This window comes from Lepisma saccharinum, chromosome 25, assembly GCF_977018435.1.
Source record: "Lepisma saccharinum chromosome 25, izLepSacc3.1, whole genome shotgun sequence".
In the NCBI taxonomy this organism is placed as follows: Eukaryota; Metazoa; Arthropoda; class Insecta; order Zygentoma; family Lepismatidae; genus Lepisma; species Lepisma saccharinum.
Genome location: NC_139253.1, coordinates 53,563,839 through 53,589,140, shown reverse-complemented (window position 1 = coordinate 53,589,140; position 25,302 = coordinate 53,563,839). Strand labels below are relative to the sequence as shown.

Sequence of the window (25,302 nt, the reverse complement as noted above, 5' to 3'; positions counted from 1 at the left end):
TTATTATTTTATGCAACAGGCAAGCACTGAAAGAGATGCCGATATACAGTACATACTTTTCTGTACTGGCGAGAGTCTCTATAAAGATCAGCGGCCGTTTTCTTACTTTCGTCAGCATTGTTGTTAAGAGTTTTTCTTCTTTTGTTTCTTCAAGTGGTCTGTTTGTGGTTGCCTATAGCTTAATGAGAGTTATGTTTTTTTTTTTCTGTTTTGCATTGTTGATAGACGGTTTATTTTCCACCTACTTGTTCTTCCTCACACTGGAGCAAAAATTTCAGCTGCTTTCAAGGTATCACCAAGTGGTACTCGGGAAATTATTTAATGGGAGTTGTAACGTGAAGGGTAGTTTTCTTGTTAATACGTTCTATGCATTTGTTCCACGCAATGACTGCGATTAGGAGGGATGAGGGGGGGGGCTTCACATTTTACCACTTTTGCTCCCCTACTATGCTAAACCTTATCTACCAAGGGAAAGTAAACTACCCCTCCCCCCAGTTTGGAACCCAATCGCCGCCACTGGTTCCACGTAACATGTCTAGTAAACATACCACTTCAGACTTTTTCAAAAACTGTTAGGAAGAGGCCCAATGTTCATGAAGAAATTTTACAGTTCGTTGTTGGGGATAGTGCAGCAGAAGGGATTTTAATGAAGACGAAGTTGCTGTGCACTTCGCGTTTTGTCCTGAAGTGGCAGACTGAAGGTACATATTATGCATTATGTAATGTACTACATGTATTTTGTACTTCCATTGGTTACATTGAAAAGGTTCAAAAATTGTGTTTTTAAAGGCAAGGATAATTTCATTTTGTATTTCACTACATAGTTCAATAGGACTGCAACGTGTATCTCAATGTTTACACTGTATGACCACTTTCTTGGAGTATAAATGGACTTCCAAGGAGAGGGCAAGATGGATATGGCCTCCCTGGAAAATGAATGTCTATCTAAAGTTATATATTTTTTTGCACATATAATTTCATTTCAGTCAGTAATTTATGTTAATCAGCAGCGGCGATTAGGGATGCAGTTTCTTCCTGCTTTTTGCTATTTTTGCCTCCGCACTATGCTAAACCTTATGCACCATTGGGAATTAAACTGTCCTCCCCCCCCCCCCCCCCGCATTCCAGTTTTAAGACGTTTCATGCGTGTTTCATGGTTTCCTTATTTTCAGCATCGCACACCCAAAATTTATTTCTGCACCCCCTCAGCACCCCTACATAATTAATCCTGGCGCCGCTGCTGTTGAAATGAGATACTCACGAAAAACCAAACCTAGTCGTGCATTTTACTTGTCTTTGCAAACTTATACACATTTTTATGACTTTATATATATATATATCTCAGTACCTATTAGAGATAGAAGAAAATTGTAAATACAAAAGTTGTAGGAAATTTTATGCTCTACAAAATTTGTTAAGGCTACTTTAACGAAATTTGCATTGGAAAGGAGATATAAGGGAAAAACTCGATTTTCCCGTGATTTTGTCTGTTTTTTTCAAGATGGCGATGCATGCACAGGTGCGCCAAGGTCGAAAACTTGGATTTTACAACAGGGGACCAGTTTATAAAACATATTAAAAAATTGAAACTACCAGAATAATTATGATTGCAGATCACTAATTGCACTGGCCTGGAACACATGGCTTGTGGCTAAAAATAGCTTTGTCTCAAGGCAGGAATTTCTGCAAGACATCACCACCAGTTATTCCTAACCCATTTCTGAATAATCACTCTGTAGGGAACTCCATAGCATGAACGTATGAAGCAGGGTGCTGCTCACAAAATTACCTGGTTACGTGTGAGTGAAGAGATACAAACAATGACCGTGGAGGACTGGTAAAGTGTTGTCTGGTCCGATGAATCACATTTTTGCCTGTATGTGAATGATGTGTGGTGTCGTATTCATCGTAGATTTCAGGAAGACTTCCAGGAGGACTGTGCAAGGTGGAGGAGGCACTGTGATGCTTTTGGGGCATTTCAATTATGCAGAAATGAGTCCTTTGGTTGAGGTGACAACCAATCTGAACCAGCATGCCTACATCACGCTGATGGACCCCTGGGTTTTGACGTTTGCCCTTCATCTTAATGAGGAATGGAATATTTCCATCCCTGCCTTCTAGCAGTTACATGCCTGAGGAGTAGCTAGTCTAGCAGAGATAGATCAATCAATCTCACATCTCTAATTGTTTTCAAATCACAATATTTATTGTCTTGTTGAAGCCACAGTTCATATGCAACTTTTTTTTTTTTTCACATGCTTCTTGTCCCTCTGTGCAAGATGGGAAGGAGCTACTCTAGCTGGGTTTTCCTCTGCCTCATCAGTTTCAGGTAGAAAAGGCTGCCAGAAGGGAAGGGGAAGATATCTGCCTCTACCTTCCTTGCCTCCTCGCACCCGGCTGCAATGGTTGAAAGGTTGTGGTTTATGCTACCCCTGTCTATCTCCTATAGGAACAGATAGGGAATTGGTTTCCCTTCGATTCCTTTATAGATCCTCTGAAGAACTCGGGAAAAATTGCTGCAGTACTTATGTTCTCTGTATTTACACCACAAATTTATGCACGTGGTATAATATGTAGGTATGTATATTGTGGGATGTAAAAATATAGTTTTATTGTTTATGAAATGAGAACGTATTATGTGCAGATAAAAATACTTGGAAATGTTATGATTTCTTTTTTTTTTTTTTTTTTTCAAATACGGAAGATATGACAAATATTTGCTCACGCTCTCTCTTGCTCTCGTCATAGTAGTGTTTTATTTAAATTCTACTAATCTCTTGGCCTCCAATAAAAAGAAACTAAAAAAATGGTTTAGCTAAATGCTCATAAATACAGATATACCTTGTATTTTTTTGGGCAAGAGAACATGCTTTTTATTGTTTTGGTTTGGTTTATTTTACTTTGCTTTTCTGCCACATTTGGTTATCGCGGAAATGAGGATGAGTGATGATATGATTAAATTGATGAAGGGACCTCACAAAGAACATCCAAAGACTGGGATTCGAACCCATGACGAGCGCGAATTCTTGTTCCTAAGTGTTGTACTCTGCAATGAATAATGAAATATTTCGAATGAAAAATGTATCCCAGAACTTAAGAAACCAAATGAATATTATTGAAGAAACTTCAAAAAGTGTATTTTGTTACCAGTTTATCTCCCTTTAATATATTGAAATATATTGAATTTTCGCCACCTCCCATCACTTTTTTCTAGCTGTATAGATTTAATTGCGATAAGTAGCTAATGAGCTTATGGAAGTCATGAGGAACAATCGTGAACAGAGAACTCTGGACTCCTGATTTTGCAGTGGCCTGCAGATGCACTGGGAAGAAATTATTTGTATTTTTCTTAACGTTGCTCTTCCATCACTTTACCTGAAACACTCATGCATAGGCCAGAGCTCGAACCTGGATCCTTCAGTAACGACATCGAGAGATGGAGGAATTAGGGATATCAAGCAATGCAATTTTTTTTCAAAGAACATTAATCATGTATAAAGATGGTGTTTCAAAAATCCAATCAAAAAATACCACTGAAGAAAAATGCAGTTTGCTTTACTTAGGGCTACCATATTTTGAAATGCTAAAAAGAGGACATTTTCTTCGAAAGCCACACACACCATCACATTCAGCATCCAGTCCATTTTTATGCCTTTCTTCCAGCAGAATTTTCACCTTTATTGACATGAATTCACTGGCTTTACGTTCAGTGAGCATGCGCTTAATGGACAACAAGGTTCCAAGAACTTCCACAAGTGAATTTGTTTCTCTCTCAAATTCTGAGAACTCTTTAAGTTGCTCAGTCTGAACTGTGCAGATGTTAAAATACTGATTCAATTTGAAGATGATGCCTTCAATATCAAAATCCAATGTGTCTACAGCTTGATGTACACAATTTCTTCACTTTTGAGAAAACATTTTTCCCTTCTGCACCCCGGCATGGTCTTCCAAACATGGTATTGCAATTGCCTCCAGTATATGATATGCACTTATCAAGCAACCCCTTACCCTCAAGTGCATTCCTTAAAAAGGAAGATATAGTGTCTGCAGTCTCATTAGGTTGCTGATCTAGTTCAATTAATTTGGATTGCAAGCCACCAGTTTATCATTCAAAATACTGAGTAATGATTGGGAAGATTTTTACTGAACCATGATTACTGCCGTCAGTAGAAACACCACAATAAGCAATCTCATTATCTTGAATTCTCTTCATGGCATTATCAATAGAATGCGGACCTAGCACAGAGTTTACAATTGCTTCTGTTTTCGTTCTTGCAGTTGAGAACTTTCTAGCTACATTGGAATCAGGAAATAATGATTTTATGAAGCTTGATGTGCAGTCCATCACTTTATAACTGTTGTGATGCTTAACAGTATGAAACGCGAAAGAACCATCTGCAGAACTTACTTTATCTTCATGTTCACTGCCAGGTTTCGTGAAGAACCTAGTCAGTTTTGTAGATGAAGCTTCACCTCTGATGGCTCTTTTGTGCTTTTCACACTCCACGTGTGCTTGCAAGTCTAACCCTCCTTTGTTTGCCACAGACACACATGTACTGGGTTTACAAACCATACACTCGCCTTCAAAATCGTCTCTACCACGTCTAAAACATGAATACTTTTATTGTAACTCATTAGTAAACTTGCACTTTCTTTTAGGCATATTAGTAGATTACACCGTGTTCGCAAACTCTAACTTCCACTTTGAAACATGAACAAACGAATGACGCGGAAATCACATCGACCGGAACTTGAAACTGTAACAACAAACGACTAATGCTTAGCGCATCGTCCAGTACTGCCAACATCAGACGTTTAATGATTCAAAATGTTGTAACTTCGTGATATCTGACCTATGATGATTGGATAAAAGTAAAAACCCGGACATTTTAACAGAAATTAAAAACCCGCCCGGATGCAAATTTCAGGGTCCGAAAAGAGGACATGACCGGGAAAACCAGGACGTATAGTAGCCTTACTTTACCGATACCTACGTATCCGAATGGTTAACGCTTTACTCTCGTCTTTGTTGTCGGCAAACGTCTGTGGGGAGTTGTTATCACAGCATGCTACGACAGTACGGGTTCTGGGTTCGAACCCTGACCTGGGCATGGTTGCTCTTTGTGTTTGTCCCTTTATCAATTTTATCATATTATCATCACGATTAATCAAATGTCTCAAAAAGCGACACTAAGTAACAAAAATCAAATCAAATTATTGATTGATTTTGGTTTATTTTATTTCGCTTTTCTGTCACTTTTGGCTAATTGGGAAGATGATATGATAAAATTGATGAAGGTACACACACAAAGAACACCCATGGACAGGCCGGGATTTGAACCTGGGATTTCTGGCGTAGTCAAATCAAATCTTTTTTGATTTTCGAAAGAGGAGGAGTCATGTACCTCTTTTAGTAGTCATTCCTCAATTTGCAATCTTTTCCCGCCCTTGATGTTATTTTTAGGAATACTGGGCCCATCAACACCCCTTGGTCACGCCACTGATTGCTACCCCAACTGTCGACGCCACTGCCTTCTAGGATGACAATTTATGCTTTCACTGGGCTGCAACTGGGAGTGATTGGCATGATGAACATTCAGGAGCTATCACCCAGCTGGATTGGTCCACAAAACTCCTTCTTGAACAACATGTCAAATGTCATGCACGGCATTCATGCAGTCTGTCCAATCTGAGCAATTCTTTGATGCAAGAGTGGTTGAACATTGTTGTCTCCTACCTCCAGAACCTTGTCCAGTACATGTCACAGTGAACTGCAGCTGTTATCCGTCTTTGTGGAGGTGTTACGCGATATTAGACTGAGAAATAGGGCCCCACAAAATTTGTTGCGAATCTCATGTGCCTTTTGCCTTAAAAGAAATCAAAATAATGCGTGCAAATAAATGCATGGTTCTGTTAGCTGTACAAGACTATCTTTTGAGCAATAAAAAATAAAGCAACAAAAACAGTTTTAGAGATAACTGTATACACAACGGCTCAACAAAACTTCATCTATAGCATAGATATCCATAAAATATATAACTTATAATTGAAATTCTTGGGAATGTGGAGATGTTTATGTTTACACATGTGGAATAAATTATATGACGTGTTAATAATATATGCATACATTTATGAAGGAATATATTATATGACATGCTAATAATATGCATATGTTGATGAAGGATTTCACTTAATAATTTGCTGTTGCCATGAAGGCGATAAATGATGTAGAAAAATACTGTGGTACCATCAAACTACAGATATTTTTTGTCTGGTAGACACTTGCTACAGTCATATGTAGCAAATGAGATGTTGATTTTTTAGTATTATTCTTTTCCCAAATTGCTGGTGGTGTTTTTTTTTTTTTTTTTTTTTTTTTACTTTTTTGATATTATTTTTTCTCAAATTTTCAATGACTAAACAAGATGGCACACTTACCATATAATGTTATGGAGTATTCCAGTGCAAAATCTTAATACTACATTCGGATGTGCTGATTTATAACAAAATTGTATACTTTTCTAAACTGATAATTCCTGATTGTATTTTATTTTACATCTATTATCTACTTCTTGGGTTAATCATAAGACTTTTTCTTGGTTTAATTTTGTACAGTTTCGCATACGGCGATAATTTCTAGGTACTGAAAGTGTTAAGGATATGGAACATTGTTCACATCATGATCTGAAAACAAAAATGAAATTACCTTCAAAATTATATCAAATTTACAGATACCATTAATGGACAGTGAAGCAGTTTGGTATAAAATTGCATGTATATTGCTTAGATACTTGTATCAAAGAGACTGGTAATGAACTAATATATAAATTTAAGTATATTATTGCATTGATTGATTGATTGATATCTGTCTTAATTGGCAGGTTCTTCACTGGAACCTCGAGGGTTTCTGATCTTGTACCTTATGCGTCATCGCAGTATAGGATCCACTTAATTTTATATCAATCATCTTTCATCTGCTATCTTCCTCTATGGATTCTTTCCTTGTTAATCAATGCATAATAATATAATATGATTATTTTAAGTCATTTAAATTTTTCTTGTGAAGTTTTATCCTGGTTATCTAGAACTTTCTGAAGCTTACACCAAGATATAAAAACACACAAACAAACAAACAAACAAACCAACCAACCAACCAACCAAACCTGCCTGCCTACCTACCTACCTACCTTACATGACTAGTCACTATACTTTGCTAAACTGAGTCGTTCTACTAAGTCATGTAAGGTTGTGTGTGTTTATTTCTCTGTAAGCATGAGAAAGTTCTGGGAAATCAGGATAAAACGTCACAGGAAAAATAAAAACCATTTAAAATGACGTATTATATTATTTTGCATCTACAAAATGTGGTTCTGCAAACTTTTAAGAATTTGTTAATCATTCCTTCCATTACATCTTTAAGCAGGCAATATCCCAAGCCAAATTCTCTTCCTTTTGTTTATCACTTCCAGCATTGCTCTTTTATCAGCCACATTTCTATAGCTTTTAGTTGCTTCTCCTCACTTCATCATATCATCCAGGATTTCTGCTCCATACGACACTATACTCCACACAAACAATATTGGATAAAGCAGAAGTATGGGAATTGGAATAGGAAAATGTTCGACATTTACATGATATTTAACAGGTAAAATTATTATAAAATTATGCATGTTATCTTGCACAGGGAATTATATTATTTTCTAACCCACATAAAATGTATACATGTGGAAAGCAAATTATGCATGTGCATGTCAAAAGGTTGAAATTTTAGTGAAAAAGACATAGTACATCTCCTGTGTGTGCCAGATTTAATGTCTAAGTATTATACGTGCACATGAATCCCATTTGAAGTACTAGCATACATATTTCTCTGAGCTATTGTATGTTGCTGTTGTTAAATAATTTACTAGGCTCATGCTTGTAATAATATATTACGTATGACCCCTCTAGTATTAACAAAGGCACATGAAAGAATTTGAACATCACTGCTTGCAACTTGTATTTTTTGTAAGGTAACAAGTAATGAATAGAAACGATGTACTCACTTTCCATGAAGATACACAAACACTTAAGATACATTTAAAATAATTTTAAAATTAAAATGTAAATATGTTTCACATTGAAGTACAACTCAAAAATGTAGTTTTTGAATGTGAAATATCTTGACACTCAAGTTATAGCCAATCTTGCATCTGCTGTGTTTTGGATTTGTCAGTGAAATTAATTGGATTATTTTCGAGTATGATATTTCAGTATTATATTGGTATGTAAAATATTTTTCCTAGCAGCTCGTAATAACATAGTTAGAGCTGCAAATCTGTGAGCGAAAGTGTACATTTTTGATGCCATGTGAAATCATGCTTATGTTGAAAGTTATGCTTCGAAGATCTGAAGTGCTACAAATCAACTTTATGTAAATAACAGCCCTTTTTTTTTTATTGAAGGTACTCTAGGATTATACTATGGTTTAATATATTTCCAGGAGAAACTCAGTAATTCCTCTCAACAATAACTTGACTGAAATATTAATGGCATAAAAGAAATAGAAAAATGTGTTTTTCACACTTTTTCAAATGGCAATATTTAAAAAAAAAACATCTTCAATTTTAAACTGTAGGTCCAGTTCCGATTAGCCTTTCTGTTCATAAAGTGGACTTAAAACCAGAAACTCAATTTAATATTTTCAAAATTTTATAAAATAACCTAAATTGATAATTGTCCCTAGAACTGTGCAAAGTGAGATCATTTTTTTTTTGTTTGTTTGTTTATAATTAATATTTACATATTTTAGCATGGAAGATCTGATAGTAGCCATAATAAGAACAAAATATCCATGTACAAATTCTTGAAACAAACTTATAAAATAAATTAAATATTGCATAAGATCGATTATGGGTAAATAAAGCAAATTAAGTATTACCTTTTGTCTCAAATTTCTGAGAAGAGCCACTTTTTTGGACTGTTCTTCATGAAAATTATGTCAATTGTTCTTGTGGAAATGGAGGATATATCTTCAGCAAAACACTGTTTGGAGGTAATGGACACTGATCTCTGGTTTGAGATCATTTGTGGCCATTTGCAATGCAATGTGGACTTATAAATTACCTAAATTTAATTTACTGTGCACCCTTTTTGAATGTCACATACACCATTAGGGAACTAATGAAGGCACATCACAAATAGGGTGACCAGATGCCCTCTTTTATCCAGACATGTCCTCCTTTTTAGGCGTCTGTCCTGCATCTAGGTGAATTTTTAAAAAAATAGGTAAATGTTCTCCTTTTTTGGAAAGAGTATAGCTTCGACCATAGTGCATGTACTGCATAGAGAATTCTTCCACATATAACAAACATCATTTAAGGCATATGACTTGGGGTACGTTAAGTATACAGTATTCAAGCAATGCTCACCTAGCATCTGGGAGCTGAACACGATCACTTTCCCAACTGAGTCATTAGTATTTTTCTAACTCTTTGCTTTGCCGTCCGAGTGTCTCAGACTGCTGGAACGCATGTAGTCTGTGCTGTTCCTTTTCAATTGATTGATTTATTTTACTTGCTTTTATGCCACTTTTGGTTATTGCGACGATGAGGATGAGCGATGATATGATTTTGGTGAAGGGACACTCCCAAAGAACACCTATGTGCAGGCTGCGATTTGAACCCGGAACACCTGGCATTGTACCATGCTGTGCTAACCACTCCACCATGGAGGTCGGTCAGTTCCTTTTCGAGTCATATACAGAGGTTGTTCGCTGTATATCCGACCATTGTCGATTCGGTGCTGCCACCTGGCGTATCATGCTGGAACTATGGGTCTGCTGGCGAGAGCAGTGTTGTGTTTGACCTTGTAGGTGCGTGAGTGTTGGTAGTGAATATTATCAAATGGCACTGAAAATCAACCGGTATTGGGAGGGTTATGTAATTGCTTTTTTCCCTGCTAAGTTTTCATACGTATGCATTGTGAAACAGTGTCGGGAGAATGGATTAACACTCAGGGTGACTACTGCGAAAGCTATTGTGTCCCGTTACACACAACAGGCTCTCCTTGCGAAACATTCACCCACGAAAACCACCAGGAGAAGGGCTGCAAGCAAAGTGTCACCCGTAGTGCTAAGGGGGATCTGCCGATTGACGTGCCAAGAAAATCCCCCTACTCAACGTGATATGGCCCACAGATTTCATCTCGCACCATCAACTGTGAACAAAACAATTCGCAAGCACCTCAGGTTGAAGTGTGTGTGGAAGGCCTGTGTACACCACCTTCTACCGCATCATATTGCCGAACGTAAGACGAACTGCAGGAAACTGTATGAAAAGTACCGGCTGGTTCCAAATGGAAGAAAGTTGTCACAGTGGGTGAATCATATGTCCATCTCAATGCTGGTGGTCACATTCGGCCGATCACATACCGTGACATCGACGGCAAGGGGCGCAGCAACTTTGTTCGTCAGTGCAGGGAAAATTGCCCTTGTGGCTTTATGGTTGTGATGGGATTCGGATATGAGGGTAAGTTGATGATACGCAAGGTGGACAAAAACGTGAAGGTGAATGCCAGATACTTCCAAGACTCCATTCTGACACCTATCTATCAGAGAGACATCCCACAATTGTATGGAATGGACGCGAACCAGGTGATGATCCATATGGACAAAGCTTCGAGTCATACCGCCGGAACATCACTACGTTTTTATCAGAAAATGGCAGAGGAATTAGGAATTCGTGTCATTCCGTTTGAAGACATTCCTGTGAAAAGCCCAGATGCCAGTCCAATGGATTTTTCTGCATTTGGACTGTTGAAACGACGTCTTCAACATCGCCACCCGCGCACCCTGGATGGTCTATGGAAAGCTTGCAGGGAGGAGTGGGACAAAATTCCCATGCCTGTCCTGCGCCGGAGTTTGCTGCAATGGAAACTGCAATGCCGGGCGATAGTCCACAATGCTGGTGGTCCAATAGAACATGATCTGTGGTGGCGGCGCATTATCTCTTTAAGGTGAGTACCTGTCAAACATGGTCGAATATAAAGCGAACAACCTTCTGTATACAGAAACGTATAGTGAGAATTTTTATTATTAAGTAATATTTACTTTTATGAAATAACGAAGCGAAAGCGTAAATTCAATAATGATCTCACAAGAAAATATCAATCTTTTAAAGGATGGAAGAAACGAATATGAGGTAAGTTACCTTTCCCTGCTGTTGAATGTGCTGTGCTATAAATGTTTGCGGCATTAAAACATATTTATTAACTTAATCTAAACTACCTAAAATTTTAATTCATGTTTTTGGGAATACGTTAAAGCGAAACTTGTTACATTTGCATTCACTTATCTAGATAGGTCTATTTAATATCCAAGATTTGGAAAAGGAGTAAAATTCTGTGCTTCAAATTATAGATATTCAAGTTATGATTGTGATGTCAAGTGTTAAAGAATAGATTAGGAGATTGCTTTCTTTCCTTAAAGGTAAGAGGAAATTGCTTAAAAAGATCATCTGAGAAGTATCTGTGAGCAAAGTGTTGGTAAGATTTTTTATATTGATTAAATTATGAGTAATGGCAAATGTGTTGCCATTTTTTGCAATGTCCACTTTTTTTATGACTTGGTCCTCCTTTTTTGCCATGCTCTGTCCTCTTTTTTTTAATGTATGTGTCTGGTCACCCTAATCACAAATGTGATAAAACTTGACGTTGATGAACCCGTGGATTACCTTCTTATTCTACAGAGCCATTCAGTTTAATAACTATGTTATTTTAGAAAAAAATATTTTCTAAAAAGCACTTGGGAATAAAAATAATGGTGAATATGTTTGTCAAAAATGAAACTTTATACTAATTCATGCTAATACTTAATTAACCATGATAATTACATTATACAAGAATGTATTTTTACTTTTCACTAGAAAGTAAATTAAAGTTTGGATTTAATTTCAGGAGACAAGAGAATTGCAGGACAACATAAAAAATGAGGGTTTAGAGGTAAGTAAAAGAAAAATAAATAGTCTCAAATTCTCATGAAATTTACACATACTCTCAATAATTTGACATTTATTAATTTTATTTTGAAAAATATATAGGTTTGTATTTATTTGTGTCCATATTGTGGTGACTTACAACTTTACTATGAAAATGATTCTATAATAATAAACAGACCAAAATGTTAACATATTTTTTAAAAAACTTCATGCCAATAATTATTTATTCTCTTCCATCTTGTGTTCTAGATTCAAGGCCCGATTGTTGAGGACAAGCAGGATGAGGTATGCTATCAATACTGTACTTTAATTTATTCATGTATTATCATATGATGTCTCAAGAAAGAGCTCGATGGATGTTTTTTTTGTTTTTGAAATACTAATGGTACATATGGAAACCAAAAAGACAATCACAGTCAATGTAATATAACCTTTCTAAGCTGGTGAATTGCATGTGACCTTGAAAAAAATGTCCTGAAGTACGTTTCATTCAAGTCATGAATATCACAGTGTGCAGCATTGAAGTTCTTTGTTCGTTTAGGAAAAATATATTTAGAAGCAAAATGTTAGTGCAGGGATATGATGAGAGTGTAATACAACATTGTAAAGCACAAGAGTGGTAGAAAGGATTTTGCAAAGGATGTGAATGATTTGAGAAAAGAGGTGAATTTGCAGTACAAGAATTTTGTATTACCAAAGAATAGTGTACCATAATTTCATGTTGCTAAATATCATGGTTTATGAGGACTATTAGTTGCAGTTTGGTTTATGTCCACTTTATGCACAGATAGGCTCATTGGTAGAGGCATGCAAATTTCGTTTTTAACGAAAACATGAAATATGAAATAACATGCTGTAATGTTATTTTTTCATGTTTCTGAAAGGTCTGAGGTGCATTTTTCTACCCTGTTTTGTCACGAAATAATGCGAAATGAACTGCAAAATGTGAAATTGACTCTTAAACACGAAATTTACCGTTTATATACCGACGTGACACTTTCTGAAGTCTGAAGTATCCTGTTAGTTATGTAATTCATGGAAAATTCGTTAATTAATTTTTAAATATTGAGAAGCAAAAATGGACCCCTTTACACAGGAATAAACTTAATACTCTGGTAACTACATAAATGTGCTATTAGAAGGGATAAGTTAATTTTGTCTAATAAGTGCAGTTTTTAAATCAAATTTAGGATTATATTCACAATTTTAAAACCAAAATGTCACTTTATATAGCACTTTTGATGTGACTATTCACCGCTATAACACCGAAATTTTATTTTATTTACCGCTTTTGAACCCGAAATCGACTCTGTTTTTGTACCGAAATTTTGCTTTTTTATTTACCAAATATATGTGCCTCTGCTGATTGGGACTGCATGTACAGTTCACAATGAGATCAGACCACTGTGTGTCTCCACTAGTCATTGAACCCAGGATCCCAGGATTAAATGGAGATGACATTACCACTGAGTCATTGAGGATGTTATGTGTCTGCTTTGACAAAACAGATCACATATAGCCACAAGAAGCATCCACATTGTCACTTAGAAGCTCTCCCCTCATGTGAATGAACCATTCTGTTTGTCCTCACGTGGTGTATAGAATATCGCTACCATCTTGGTTGAAAGAATTATTGAAATAGTCTCAAAAGGAAGTTGCAATGATGTAAGTTTACATAAAACAAGAGGTAGTCCAATTGTGGAGGCAGCCTTGATGGCTTCCATCTCCAAGAGAGATCTTTATCAATAGATCCACAGTTGTCTTCAGATAATGTTAATTCTTAATTTCTATGCAAGCTTTCTTGAACAGGTCTCATAATAGGTATTAGATTATGGGAACAAATGAAACTTGCATATAATTGAAGTAATCAAATTACACTGGTCTGCAAAAGAAAAATAATTTTCGAGCCCTGACACTATTCCTGCTGATTCTTATGTAAAATGACCTCCGAATATGACCCCCGTTTTCCCCCATCACCCACCGTTTTCGGGGGGAGCCCCCCACCTATTTTTATCACTTTTCGATAATTTGGAGGGATGAATAGGATTATTTTAGCCTTTACATTTCATCTGAACGGCTAGAGAGGTGAAAAATTCTAAAACATGAACATTTGTAGCAAAGGAGGTAGATTTGGGGGGATTTGCCCAGTTAAATTGTAAAAAAAATCATTAAAAATGATGGATTTTTCCAGTTTTTACGCAATTTTTTCACTTATTTTATACATATTCTAGCTTCCAGCCCCCTCATCCTCCCCCAAACACCCCCAAATAATAAAAATATATAGCAACAATATTAAAAATATATAGCAACAATAATAAAAATATATAGCAACAGTTCTGAAGATTCACTGTACCATGCTGGTGCTCTCAATACCTCGCGGGAACAGGTTTGCATAGGAATTTTCATGCTTTGACAAGTTTAAACTTGCATTGCTCTTGTCACTATAGTCCTGCACTGTAATCCTTATCTTCCCTCAGTATACGTGAACGCTCAGGAGTAGGACCCCGAATGAAGGGAGACGGAGGGATGGGGAAGGTCGGCTCAAAGGTACCTGTAAATCAATGCCATTTGCTGTGCCCATGGTTTGGCGGGAACCTCGCTGTCATCTCACAGATTGTTACTTTTGTATGACTTCCATCGTCGGGTTATCTAGCAAAAGTAAGCATACAATTCAGTATCCTAATATCCCTTCACCTCTAAGACCAGTTCCTCACAACGAATCTTTGCCAATCCCAGTGCCCTCAAAAACCTATACTCTATAGCCAGAAATGGATTTGAAAGACTTTGAGCCACAGCCTGGACCATCAAATGATACGTCCACCGATGATGAAGAGTGTTCTGCTTATTCAGCTCATCGACAACCTCACCTTGTTACTCAGTCGGAATTGAATGATCTCGTCATGGATTTGGAGTTACCGAAGAGTAAATCTCAACTTCTTGGATCTCGACTTCAGCAGTGGAATCTCTTAGAAAAGGGCGTAAAAATCTCTTCTTACAGGACCAGGCAGTCAACCCTGAAATTACTTTTTTCGGAAGATGAAGGCTTAGTGTTTTGCCCTAATTCAAAAATGCATTGATGATAGAACTGAAGATGGCATGAGACCCAGACAAATGGAGACTGTTTATAGAGTCATCAAAGACCAGCTTGAAAGTTGTCCCGTTGGCCAATGGAAATGAGTTACCATCAGTACCGGTCAGTCTCTGTGGATATGAAGGAGACGTACGAAAACATCAGCCGAATCCTTGATTGAATCAGTTATCATGATTATAATTGGAAACTTTGCGCTGACTTGAAAGTTGTTGCTCTACTCACGGGCCTGCAATCAGGCTTCACAAAATACTGCTGCTTCCTATGCGAATGGGATAGCCGAGCCCGAGACAAACATTACATCATATGGAACTGGCCTCTGCCAGAAAGTTTTACTCATGGTCAGAAAAATGTCACTCACGATCCTCTGGTCCCGATGGTAAATATTTACTTGCCACCTTTGCACATCAAACTCGGATTGATCAAACAGTTTGTAAAAGCAATGGACAAGACAGGTGATGCATTTCAATTTTTGAAAACAAAATTTCCTCGTCTCAGTGAGGCTAAAATCAAGGAAGGAGTTTTCGTGGGCCCCCAGATAAGACAACTTTTCCAAGATTCGACGTTTATTGAACGCCTGAATCGAAAAGAAAAACAAGCTTGGCTTGCATTCCAAAACATGTGTGACAACTTTTTGGGTAATAACAAAAGTGATGATTATGTGGCTCATGTCGAGGAATTGCTGTCAGCATGCAAGGCCATGGGGTGTAACATGTCTCTTAATGTGCAAAAGTGCATTTCCTTCACTCACACCTGGACTTCTTCCTTGAAAATTTAGGAGCAGTTTCCGATGAACACGGGGAATGGTTCCATCAAGACAACAATAAGTTCGAGAGGAGATTTTCAGGGAAGTGGAATGCGAGCATGTTAGCAGAGTACTGCTAGTTTTTGGTACTAGAAACTTCTACCTCAGGGTACAAAAGGTAAAGGAGCACCAAATAAAGGTACTTATCTTATTTATTTATTATTCTAATTAACTAACTAACTAACTCTCTAGCCTTCTTAAACCCGAAGGTTCATGGCTGCAGCAACACAGGCCTTCAATCTTTCCCTATCTTGAGCAAGATCTATATACTCTTTTCCATCCCTACCGATTTCCCTTAGGTCCATCTCAACGTTGTCCCTCCATCTTCGTCTTGGCCTTCCTACAGGTCTCTTACCATCAGGTTTCCCAACAAGAATCCTGTAAACTCCTCTTTCCTCTCCCATTCATGCCACATGGCCTGCCCACCTATGTCTTCTTGATTTAATTATTCTAATAATATCTGGACATGAATACAAATTATGTAGTTCTAAATTATGTAACCTTCTCCACTCACCTGTCTCCTCATCCCTTTTAGGTCCAAAGATTTTCCTAAGGATCTTATTTTCAAATACCCTCAATTTATGTTCCTCTTTCAATGTAAGGGACCAAGTTTCACATCCATATAATACTACATGCAAAATTACTATTTTGTATATTTTAACTTTTAGTTTCTTAGATATTAAACGAGAAAACAAAAGTTTATGAAGAGAGAAGTAACATGCATTTCCTGAATTAAACCTACTTTTTATTTTCTCTTTAATATAATTTTCATTTGTTAATATTACTCCTAAGTATTTGAATTTGGAAACTGGTTCAAACAAGTTGTTATCAATAATTAGATTTTAATTATTACCCAACACTTGGTTTCGACCTGTAAGCATATATTTAGTTTTCTCTTTGTTAACTTCCAAACCTATCTCTTTACCAGTTTTGAAAAATATTTTAGCATTATTCTTAATTGTATTCACATCATCCCCCAGTAAGTCTACATCATCAGCATATGCTAACAACTGAGTCACACCATTTAATTTTAGTCCTTATTTAGTTTCTTTTACCTTCCTAACAGCATATTCTAAGGCAAAATTAAAGAGCAATGGAGATAATGCATCTCCTTGTTTTAACCCATCATGAATTGTAAATTTGTCAGACATATTAATACCTACACGAATTTTACTTTCTGTTTCACTGGTGCATATTTTTATCATACTAACAAGCTTCTTAGGTATTCCAAACTCTACTAATATATTATATAATTTATCTCTTTTGACCGAATCATATGCTTTTTTGAAATCAATGAATAGCTGATGGACATTCTGATTATATTCCCACTTTTTTTCAAGTGTCTGTCTGATGTGAAAAATTTGATCTGTAGTTGATCTGTTACGTTTAAATCCACATTGATAATCACCTATAATTTCATTAGCATATGGGGTTAGTCTTGTTAAAAGGATGTTAGATAATATTTTATATGTTGTTGAGAGTAGAGAAATTCCACGGTAATTATTGCAATTCATTTTATCACCTTTTTTAAACACAGGAACAATTATGGATTCTTTCCACTGTTGAGGGATTTCTTCTTTATTCCATATTAAACAAATTAATTTATGAATTTGACATATTAATGAATTTCCACCATATTTAATTAACTCAGCTGGTATTAAATCAATGCCAGGTGCTTTGTTATTTTTTAGCCTTTTAATAGCATCTTTAACTTCAGTCAAGTTAGGTTCTGGAACTAAAGGTTCTGCTGTGTGTACTTCATTTACTTCTGATTTATCTCCTACATGGACATTTAAAAGGTCATTAAAGTAGTTCTTCCATCTATTTAGAATATCGCTTGGGTCAGCTAGAAAATCACCGTCTTTATCTTTTATCAAGTTTACTTTAGGTTGCCACCCCTTTATAAACTCATTTACACCTTTATATAAATTTCTGATATTTTTATTTTTGCTGTTTGTTTCAATTTCGTTAATTTTGCTTTTCAAGTAATCTCTTTTTTTACTTCTAAACGTGCGGTTAACTTCTCGCTTTATTCTATTATAATTGTTTAGATTTGTATCATCAGAGTTATTTAACCACCTAAGTCTAGCCTGATTTCTTATTTCTATTAGATTATGACATTCATTATCAAACCATGGCTTACTTTTTCTCGGTTTATGGTATCCTATACTTTCTTTAGCTGCTGATTCTATTGCATTATGTATGTGCTCCCAATTCTTATTTACGTCTGTTTCATTTATATTTTCATCATCATTTAAATCCTGCAAAATATCAAATCTATTTGAGAGTTTAATTTGGTAATCTTTCTTAATTCTTTCATCAGTAAACTTTCCTGTATCAAATTTTAGAACTTTTAGATTTTGTTGCTTATGATTTATCACTGAGAGTATTTCTCTTAATTTAGCAATTACTAAATAATGGTCACTGTCACAGTCAGCACCTCTATGTGTACGAACGTCAATTATACTAGTATGCCTTCTCTTATCAATGAGAATATGATCTATCTGATTATGAGTTTTACCATCTGGAGAAGACCAGGTATATTTATGGATATCTTTATGTTTAAAAGTGGTACTTTTCACAATTAAATTCGTTGAGGTTGCAAAAGTAATCAATCTTATACCATTATCATTACTTAATTCATGAAGACTTTCTTTACCAATAGTGGGTTTAAACGTCTCTTCTTTGCCAATCTGTGCATTACAGTCACCTAACAGAATTTTCATATCATACTGAGAAAATTTATCAAAGACCTGTTCTAACTCTGTATAAAAATCATCTTTAGTATTATCATCTTTATCTTCCGTTGGTGCATGTATGTTTATTAAAGTAATTTTACACCACCTACCCTGTAAAACTGCATATGATATCCTATCATTAATGAATTCTACTGTTTTAAGAGCCGAGATAATTCTATTATTTATGAAAAAGCCTGTTCCAAAATTATGATTTTCAGTACCACCGTAGAAAAAAGTATAATTTTTAGTTTTACAATTCCCTTCTCCTGGCCACCTAACTTCCTGGACAGCTACTACATCTAATTTATACTTAACTATCTCATTAACTGTACACTGAAATGCCCCAGGCCGGTAAAGACTCAGAACATTCCAGGTGCCTAATTTAATATCCTTATTCCTAATGTAGATCTTATCCTTAGTCCAGGGACCTCCCAAAGTAGTCCCCACCCGGAGATCCGAACGGGGGACTATTTTACCTCCAGAATATTTTACCTTGGGAACATCCATGGCCTTATATTGCTGATTCTTGACATGGCTTTTTTACAGTGCAGAGTTGTCAGCTCTACGCCTAATCCCCAATATGGATGGAGGAACTACTACAGAAGACAAACACAAACACATTAGACAACACAATTACTACACAAGACGAACACAAACACATTAGACAGCACAACTACTACACAAGACACACACAAACACATCACAACTAAAACACAATATAAACACAAACAAACTACACACCACAACTACTACACAAGACAAACACAAATAAATTAGACAGCACAACTACTACGCAAGACAAAACAAACATACTAGACAGCACAACTACAACACAAGACACACACATACACACCATCGATACTACACAAGACAAACAGAAACACATTAGACATCATAACTACTACACAAGATAAACACAAACACACTAGACAGCACAACTACTACACAAGACAATCCCAACCACACTAGACAGCACAACTACTACACAAGACAAACCCAAACACACTACACAGCACAACTACTGCACAGGACACCCAAACACATAACAACCTCTACACAAGAAAAAACACAAACGCACAACTACTACTACATTTTTAAAAAGTAATTCTTAATTGGATTTCTCTTTCAAATAACTCACTCCCCCTTTCGTTTTCTTGGGGTTATTTATTATTCTCTAGATTTATTATTTTACCTTTTATTTATTATTCTTTTCACCCCTCTAAGTCAAAATCATGGCCATAAAATATCAGAAGTGATAAAAATAAGGGGCCTCCCCGAAAACGGAGGGTGATGGGGGAAAAGGGGGGGCACGAAGTATTGAGAGCGCCAGCATGCTACAGTGAATCTTCTGAATTGTTGCTATATATTTTTTTTATTATTGTTGCTATATATTTTATTATTGTTGCTATATATTATTATTGTTGCTATATATTTTTATTATTTGGGGGTGTTTGGGGGAGGATGAGTGGTGCTGGAAGCTAGAATATGTATAAAATAAGTGAAAAAAATGCGAAAAAACTGGAAAAATCCATCATTTTTAATGATTTTTTTAACAGTTTAAGGGGGCAAATCCCCCCCAAATCTAAGTCCTTGCTACAAATGTTCATGTTTTAGAACTTTTCACCTCTCTAGCCCCTCAGAAGAAATGTAAAGGCTGAAATAATCCTTTTCATCCCTCCAAATTATCGAAAACTGATAAAAATAGGTGGGGGGCTCCCACCGAAAATGGTGGGTGATGGGGGAAAACGGTGGTCATATTCGGATTCAGGAGGTCATTTTACATAAGAATCAGCAGGAATAGTGTCAGGGCCGATTTTCATGCAGACCAGTGTTATGTTTAGTGCAGCATGTGGCAATTTCACATGCCCATGGCATGTGTTTGTGTAACATGGAATATGCATTAACTTTTTGGGCTTGTATATTTAACTTGGAAACTTGAATGTCAAACAGTGCATTCCAAGACACTTAATGCTACACAACTACTGCCCAAATTGAAAAAATGTCAGAATTTATCTTGCTTTCCTTAGACTTGAATTTACTATTCCTTTTTAAGATGTTTATTGAAAATCCAAATGTGCATGATGCGAGTGTTGGGGCAACTATTTTTTTAGTCAAGAATGCAGGAATGGCACAAAAGTTTGAAATATACAAATGGAAGAAGAAACTGTGTGGAACTGAACAATGCACGTTACCAGGGGTTGGTAGGGAAGTGCCAAAAAATAATTTTAAAAGTATCCTTCTAGTCACATTGGCAGTACATGTATACAGCATGACATACATTTACCACTTAATGTTATTGAGTGTTACAGTGATATGTAGAGAAACTGACATTTTCCTTAATTGCCACTAATCAAAAATAAAAATTTTGTTGCATAAAATGAACATGTAACAACAACACACCAATGTTTCACTAACCTCCCTTCAAGAAACAAAGATCTGGGAGTGAAGAAAAGATTGGAACAATTGTTCTCGGCTTACCAGCCAGGTTAAATCGGCGTTAGCTTCCAATGTTTCGAATATATACATTGCTTTCATCATCAGGGAATGTACATGTACCTGAGAACACTTGTTCGAATCACATCGCCAGGAAAGCCACAATTCCTATTTTTGAAGAAAATATGTTTCTGTAAATAGGAATAAATGAGCTGCCTGCTGCAAGAAAGTGTTTTCGGAAAATTCATTTGTAGGATCAGCCTTAAGAACACAAATAGATTGAGTTTATTATCTGCTTCTTGGCTTCATCACATTGAGTTTTCTTGGAAAGTTCTGTCATATGCAGCATATTTTCCCTGACCTGGCCCTTCAGACTACCACCTGTTCTGTTCCCTGAAGCAGCACCAAGGATTCCCACTTCAGAAACCTTAAAGAGGTAGAAAATAGCATTGTTGAGTTTGTAGACTCTAAACCACCATGGCATGAAAATGTACTAGTCAAGAATCTATTTTGAAAATGAAATATCTTGACTGCAGATTTATGCCCATTCATGCATATACTACAGAGTGTCCGAAAAGTCACGCAACCCGGTGTTTACGATCGTATAACGGAATAGCGAAACGGAATGAGAAGAAACGCTTTCTGCCAAGAGAATGCCCTGTATATTGGGAAAATTTAGAGAGACAAACATATGTAAGAACATGCATGTTTTAATAACAAATAAGCAAAGTGTTGCCAAAGGCGGAAAAAAAATATTTGCAAATCGTGTATATTGATGCACAGAACTCATTGAGGTAAATTATTGCAACATTTCACAATACCAACGAACAATTTGGATGGCCATCTAATGAATTTGACAGAAAAAGAACTTTGACGAAGTTTCAAAAACATTGCAGAAGGGAATAAATGGGCTGTTCCAAAAATCGATGTTTTCACAATATTATGAGGGACACTGGCAACACTGTTGGTGTCACGTGTCACTAACAGACGTGTTTCACCTCAGGCTATCACACTACGGCACTTTTAACGACAAAGGAGAAAGTTGGATATTCTCGAACATATGCAATAAATTACATACACCTTGCAACCCTGAAATGTGGGTATCACTACAAATTAAAGCTAATGTTCGAAGTGTCCACCATTTTCTTGGATACATAAGTTGGTTCGCTTGATCATGTTCTCAGATAACCTTCCTGAGGGTTGCAACACCGATATTATTAATTTCCTGTGTAATGTTTCGTTTCAGCTCCTCCAATGTTCTGGGTCCCGTTTGGTATACTTTCCCCTTTAAGTAACCCAACAGAAAAAAATCTCCAGATGTTAAATCGGGCGAGCGACTGGGCCATAAATCCTTGGATATTAGACGATCACCAAAAAATTCTCTCAGCGTACGAAGAGAGTCATTAGATGTATGGCAAGTTGCTCCATCTTATTGTAGCCAAACATCACGTTCGTCTTCTTCCAGGAGAGCAACGAATTGCATTATGAGATCCCCGTACACAGCAGTATCCACTGTTGTCTCAAAGAATAACGGTCCCACAATACGACGTCGCGATATTCCACACCATACACCGATTTTCGGAGAGTGCAAGGGTAGTTCATGCAACTGATGTGGGTTTTCTGTCGACCAATGCCTGGAATTTTGGCTGTTGACATACCTATCCAATTGAAACCACATTTCAGGGTTGCAAGGTGTATGTATTTTATTGCATATGTTCGAGAATATCCAACTTTCTCCTTTGTCGTTAAAAGTGCTGTAGTGTGATAGCCTGAGGTGAAACACGTCTGTTAGTGATACGTGACACCAACAGTGTTGCCAGTGTCCCTCATAATATTGTGAAAACATCGATTTTTGGAACATCCCATTTATTCCCTTCTGCAATGTTTTTGAAACTTCGTCAAAGTTCTTTTTTCTGTCAAATTCATTAGATGGCCATCCAAATTGTTCGTTGGTATTGTGAAATGTTGCAATAATTTACCTCAATGAGTTCTGTGCATCAATATACACGATTTGCAAATATTTTTTTTCCGCCTTTGGCAACACTTTGCTTATTTGTTATTAAAACATGCATGTTCTTACATATGTTTGTCTCTCTAAATTTTCCCAATATACAGGGCATTCTCTTGGCAGAAAGCGTTTCTTCTCATTCCGTTTCGCTATTCCGTTATACGATCGTAAACACCGGGTTGCGTGACTTTTCGGACACTCTGTATTATAGAGTTTGAGTTAAGTTTAACACAACTTCTGCAAAAGTAATTGGATTATTTAGAAGTACAATATATCAATAAAACACTCAAAGTGCTGACCAAAGCAGCATTTATTGTCAAATGAACACACCATAAACTTGACATTTCAACATTATAGGTAGGTCTTCTTCAGACTCTCCCCTTCTTCAGATCTTGCTGTAAGGTTGAAACATCATGTTTATGGTGTGTTTATTTGACAGTAAAGTCTGCCTTGGTCATTGAAGCAATTTGATATAAAATTGTATTATATTTCACATAGATACATGCATCAGAGAAACTGCAAAGGAACTACTTCAAACAAGTGTTCTTGGGTTACCAGCCAGGTTGTTAAATCGGCATTAGCTTCCAACGTTTCGAGTACATACATTGCTCTCATCTTCAGGGAATGTAAAAATGGAGACCAGTGTACGGTCATATATATGACTATGATGGGGCGGAGCTTGGATGCTGTCTTCCTATTGGTTCACTCTGGATCCTGGTGTTCTCATTGGCCGGTGTTATATTTTTATGGAGGAGTGGGTTCCATGTGTGACTGAGCTGAAGTCCCATGTCCCTGTTGAGATTGAAGCTTTCCCGTGAAATGACTATGACTTTCTTTACTCATCGGTGTCAGTAATCAGTACATTTGACTATTATTTTGGTGTCGGCAAAGAAAACCTGTCTCCCTTGGTGATGCTGTGTTCCACAAGTCCTGACTTTGAACAAGCAGTTAGCTGTCTCCCCTCTAGATGCCAAAGATGAATAAGAAAAGGCAGAACTTCGGATAAGAACCGGAATTTCTGGCAACCGTGACAGAACCGATCAGATCCAGTCAGATTAAAGGACTGATCAGATTCAGATAGATGAATCCAGAAGATTCAACATCCACTGGAACAATTACATCATGAACCACTCACAGCTTATCCACTTCTCACAACCCCTCAGGAGGTCAAAGGTGTTATAAATCTTCTTCGACCTGGTAAGGCACCTCGCTTTGATACTATTACTACATTACAACTGAAGAAAGGCCCCAGAAAATTGTTAGTTTTTCTAGCAAAAGTCTTCAATGCTATATTCCTTACTGGCTATTATCCATCAAGTTGGAAACTAGCAAAAATAATCCTCTTGCCAAAACCAGGAAAGAACATTCTTCTACCACAGAATTATAGACCTATAAGTCTTCTGAGCCATGTTAGCAAAATCTTTGAACATATACTACTCAGACGATTACAAGCTGTGGTGGATGAAAAAGGTTTGCTACCGTATCATCAATTTGGATTTCCTCAAAAGCACAGTACTACTACGCAACTGGTCCGAGTAGTGGAGTATGTTACAGGAAACTTTCATCTCAGTCGACATACTCTAGGAGTATTTCTCGACTCCGACAAAGCCTTTGATCGAATTTGGCATTCTGGATTAATTGTGAAACTATCGGAATTGGGAGTTCCTATTTATTTGGTGCAATTATTGGATCAGTATTTACAAAAGAGACAATTTCAGGTGCAATTTTTAAGTGCTCGATCTACCGTTAAGATCATACATGCTGGTGTCCCTCAGGGAGCTGTTTTATCTCCACTTCTGTTTGCTTTATATACCAGTGATATCCCTGCTACTCATAGATGCATGTTAGTTACCTATGCAGATGATGTTGCCATCTTTACAAATAGCCCTTTACAAGAACTATGCTATAGCAGGATGAGACAACAACTATTAGAGTTGGAAGATTGGTCTACTCGCTGGTGCATGAAGTATAATTCACTGAAGAGTGCTGCGGTTTTTTTTACACGTCGACATAGACAACTACCAAAGATTCTACGACTCCAGGGATCTTCTATAATGGACAGACCTTTTACCACATATCTAGGAGTGGTTTTGGCCCGAAGACTAAATTTCCATAAACACATCTCAACTGTGACAGCAAAAGCACAAACTCATGTTGGACAATTGTACCCAGTGTACCGAAATCCTACCTTGGGACTGACGACTCGCTTGCGTGTGTATAAGATGATGGCACGTCCCACACTCCTGTATGCAGCA

General features: G+C 36.8%; 1 protein-coding gene across 1 annotated transcript in view; it reads left to right on the top strand.

Annotated features, from left to right (window-relative positions):
* LOC145978788 (uncharacterized) overlaps positions 1-25,302 on the top strand; it is a 208,503-nt gene that overhangs the window by 90,189 nt on the left and 93,012 nt on the right. Inside the window, exon 14 of the mRNA XM_083111607.1 lies at positions 12,225-12,260. Within this exon, the coding sequence (XP_082967733.1) occupies positions 12,225-12,260 (36 nt within the window). The remainder of the gene's footprint in view (positions 1-12,224; positions 12,261-25,302) is intronic.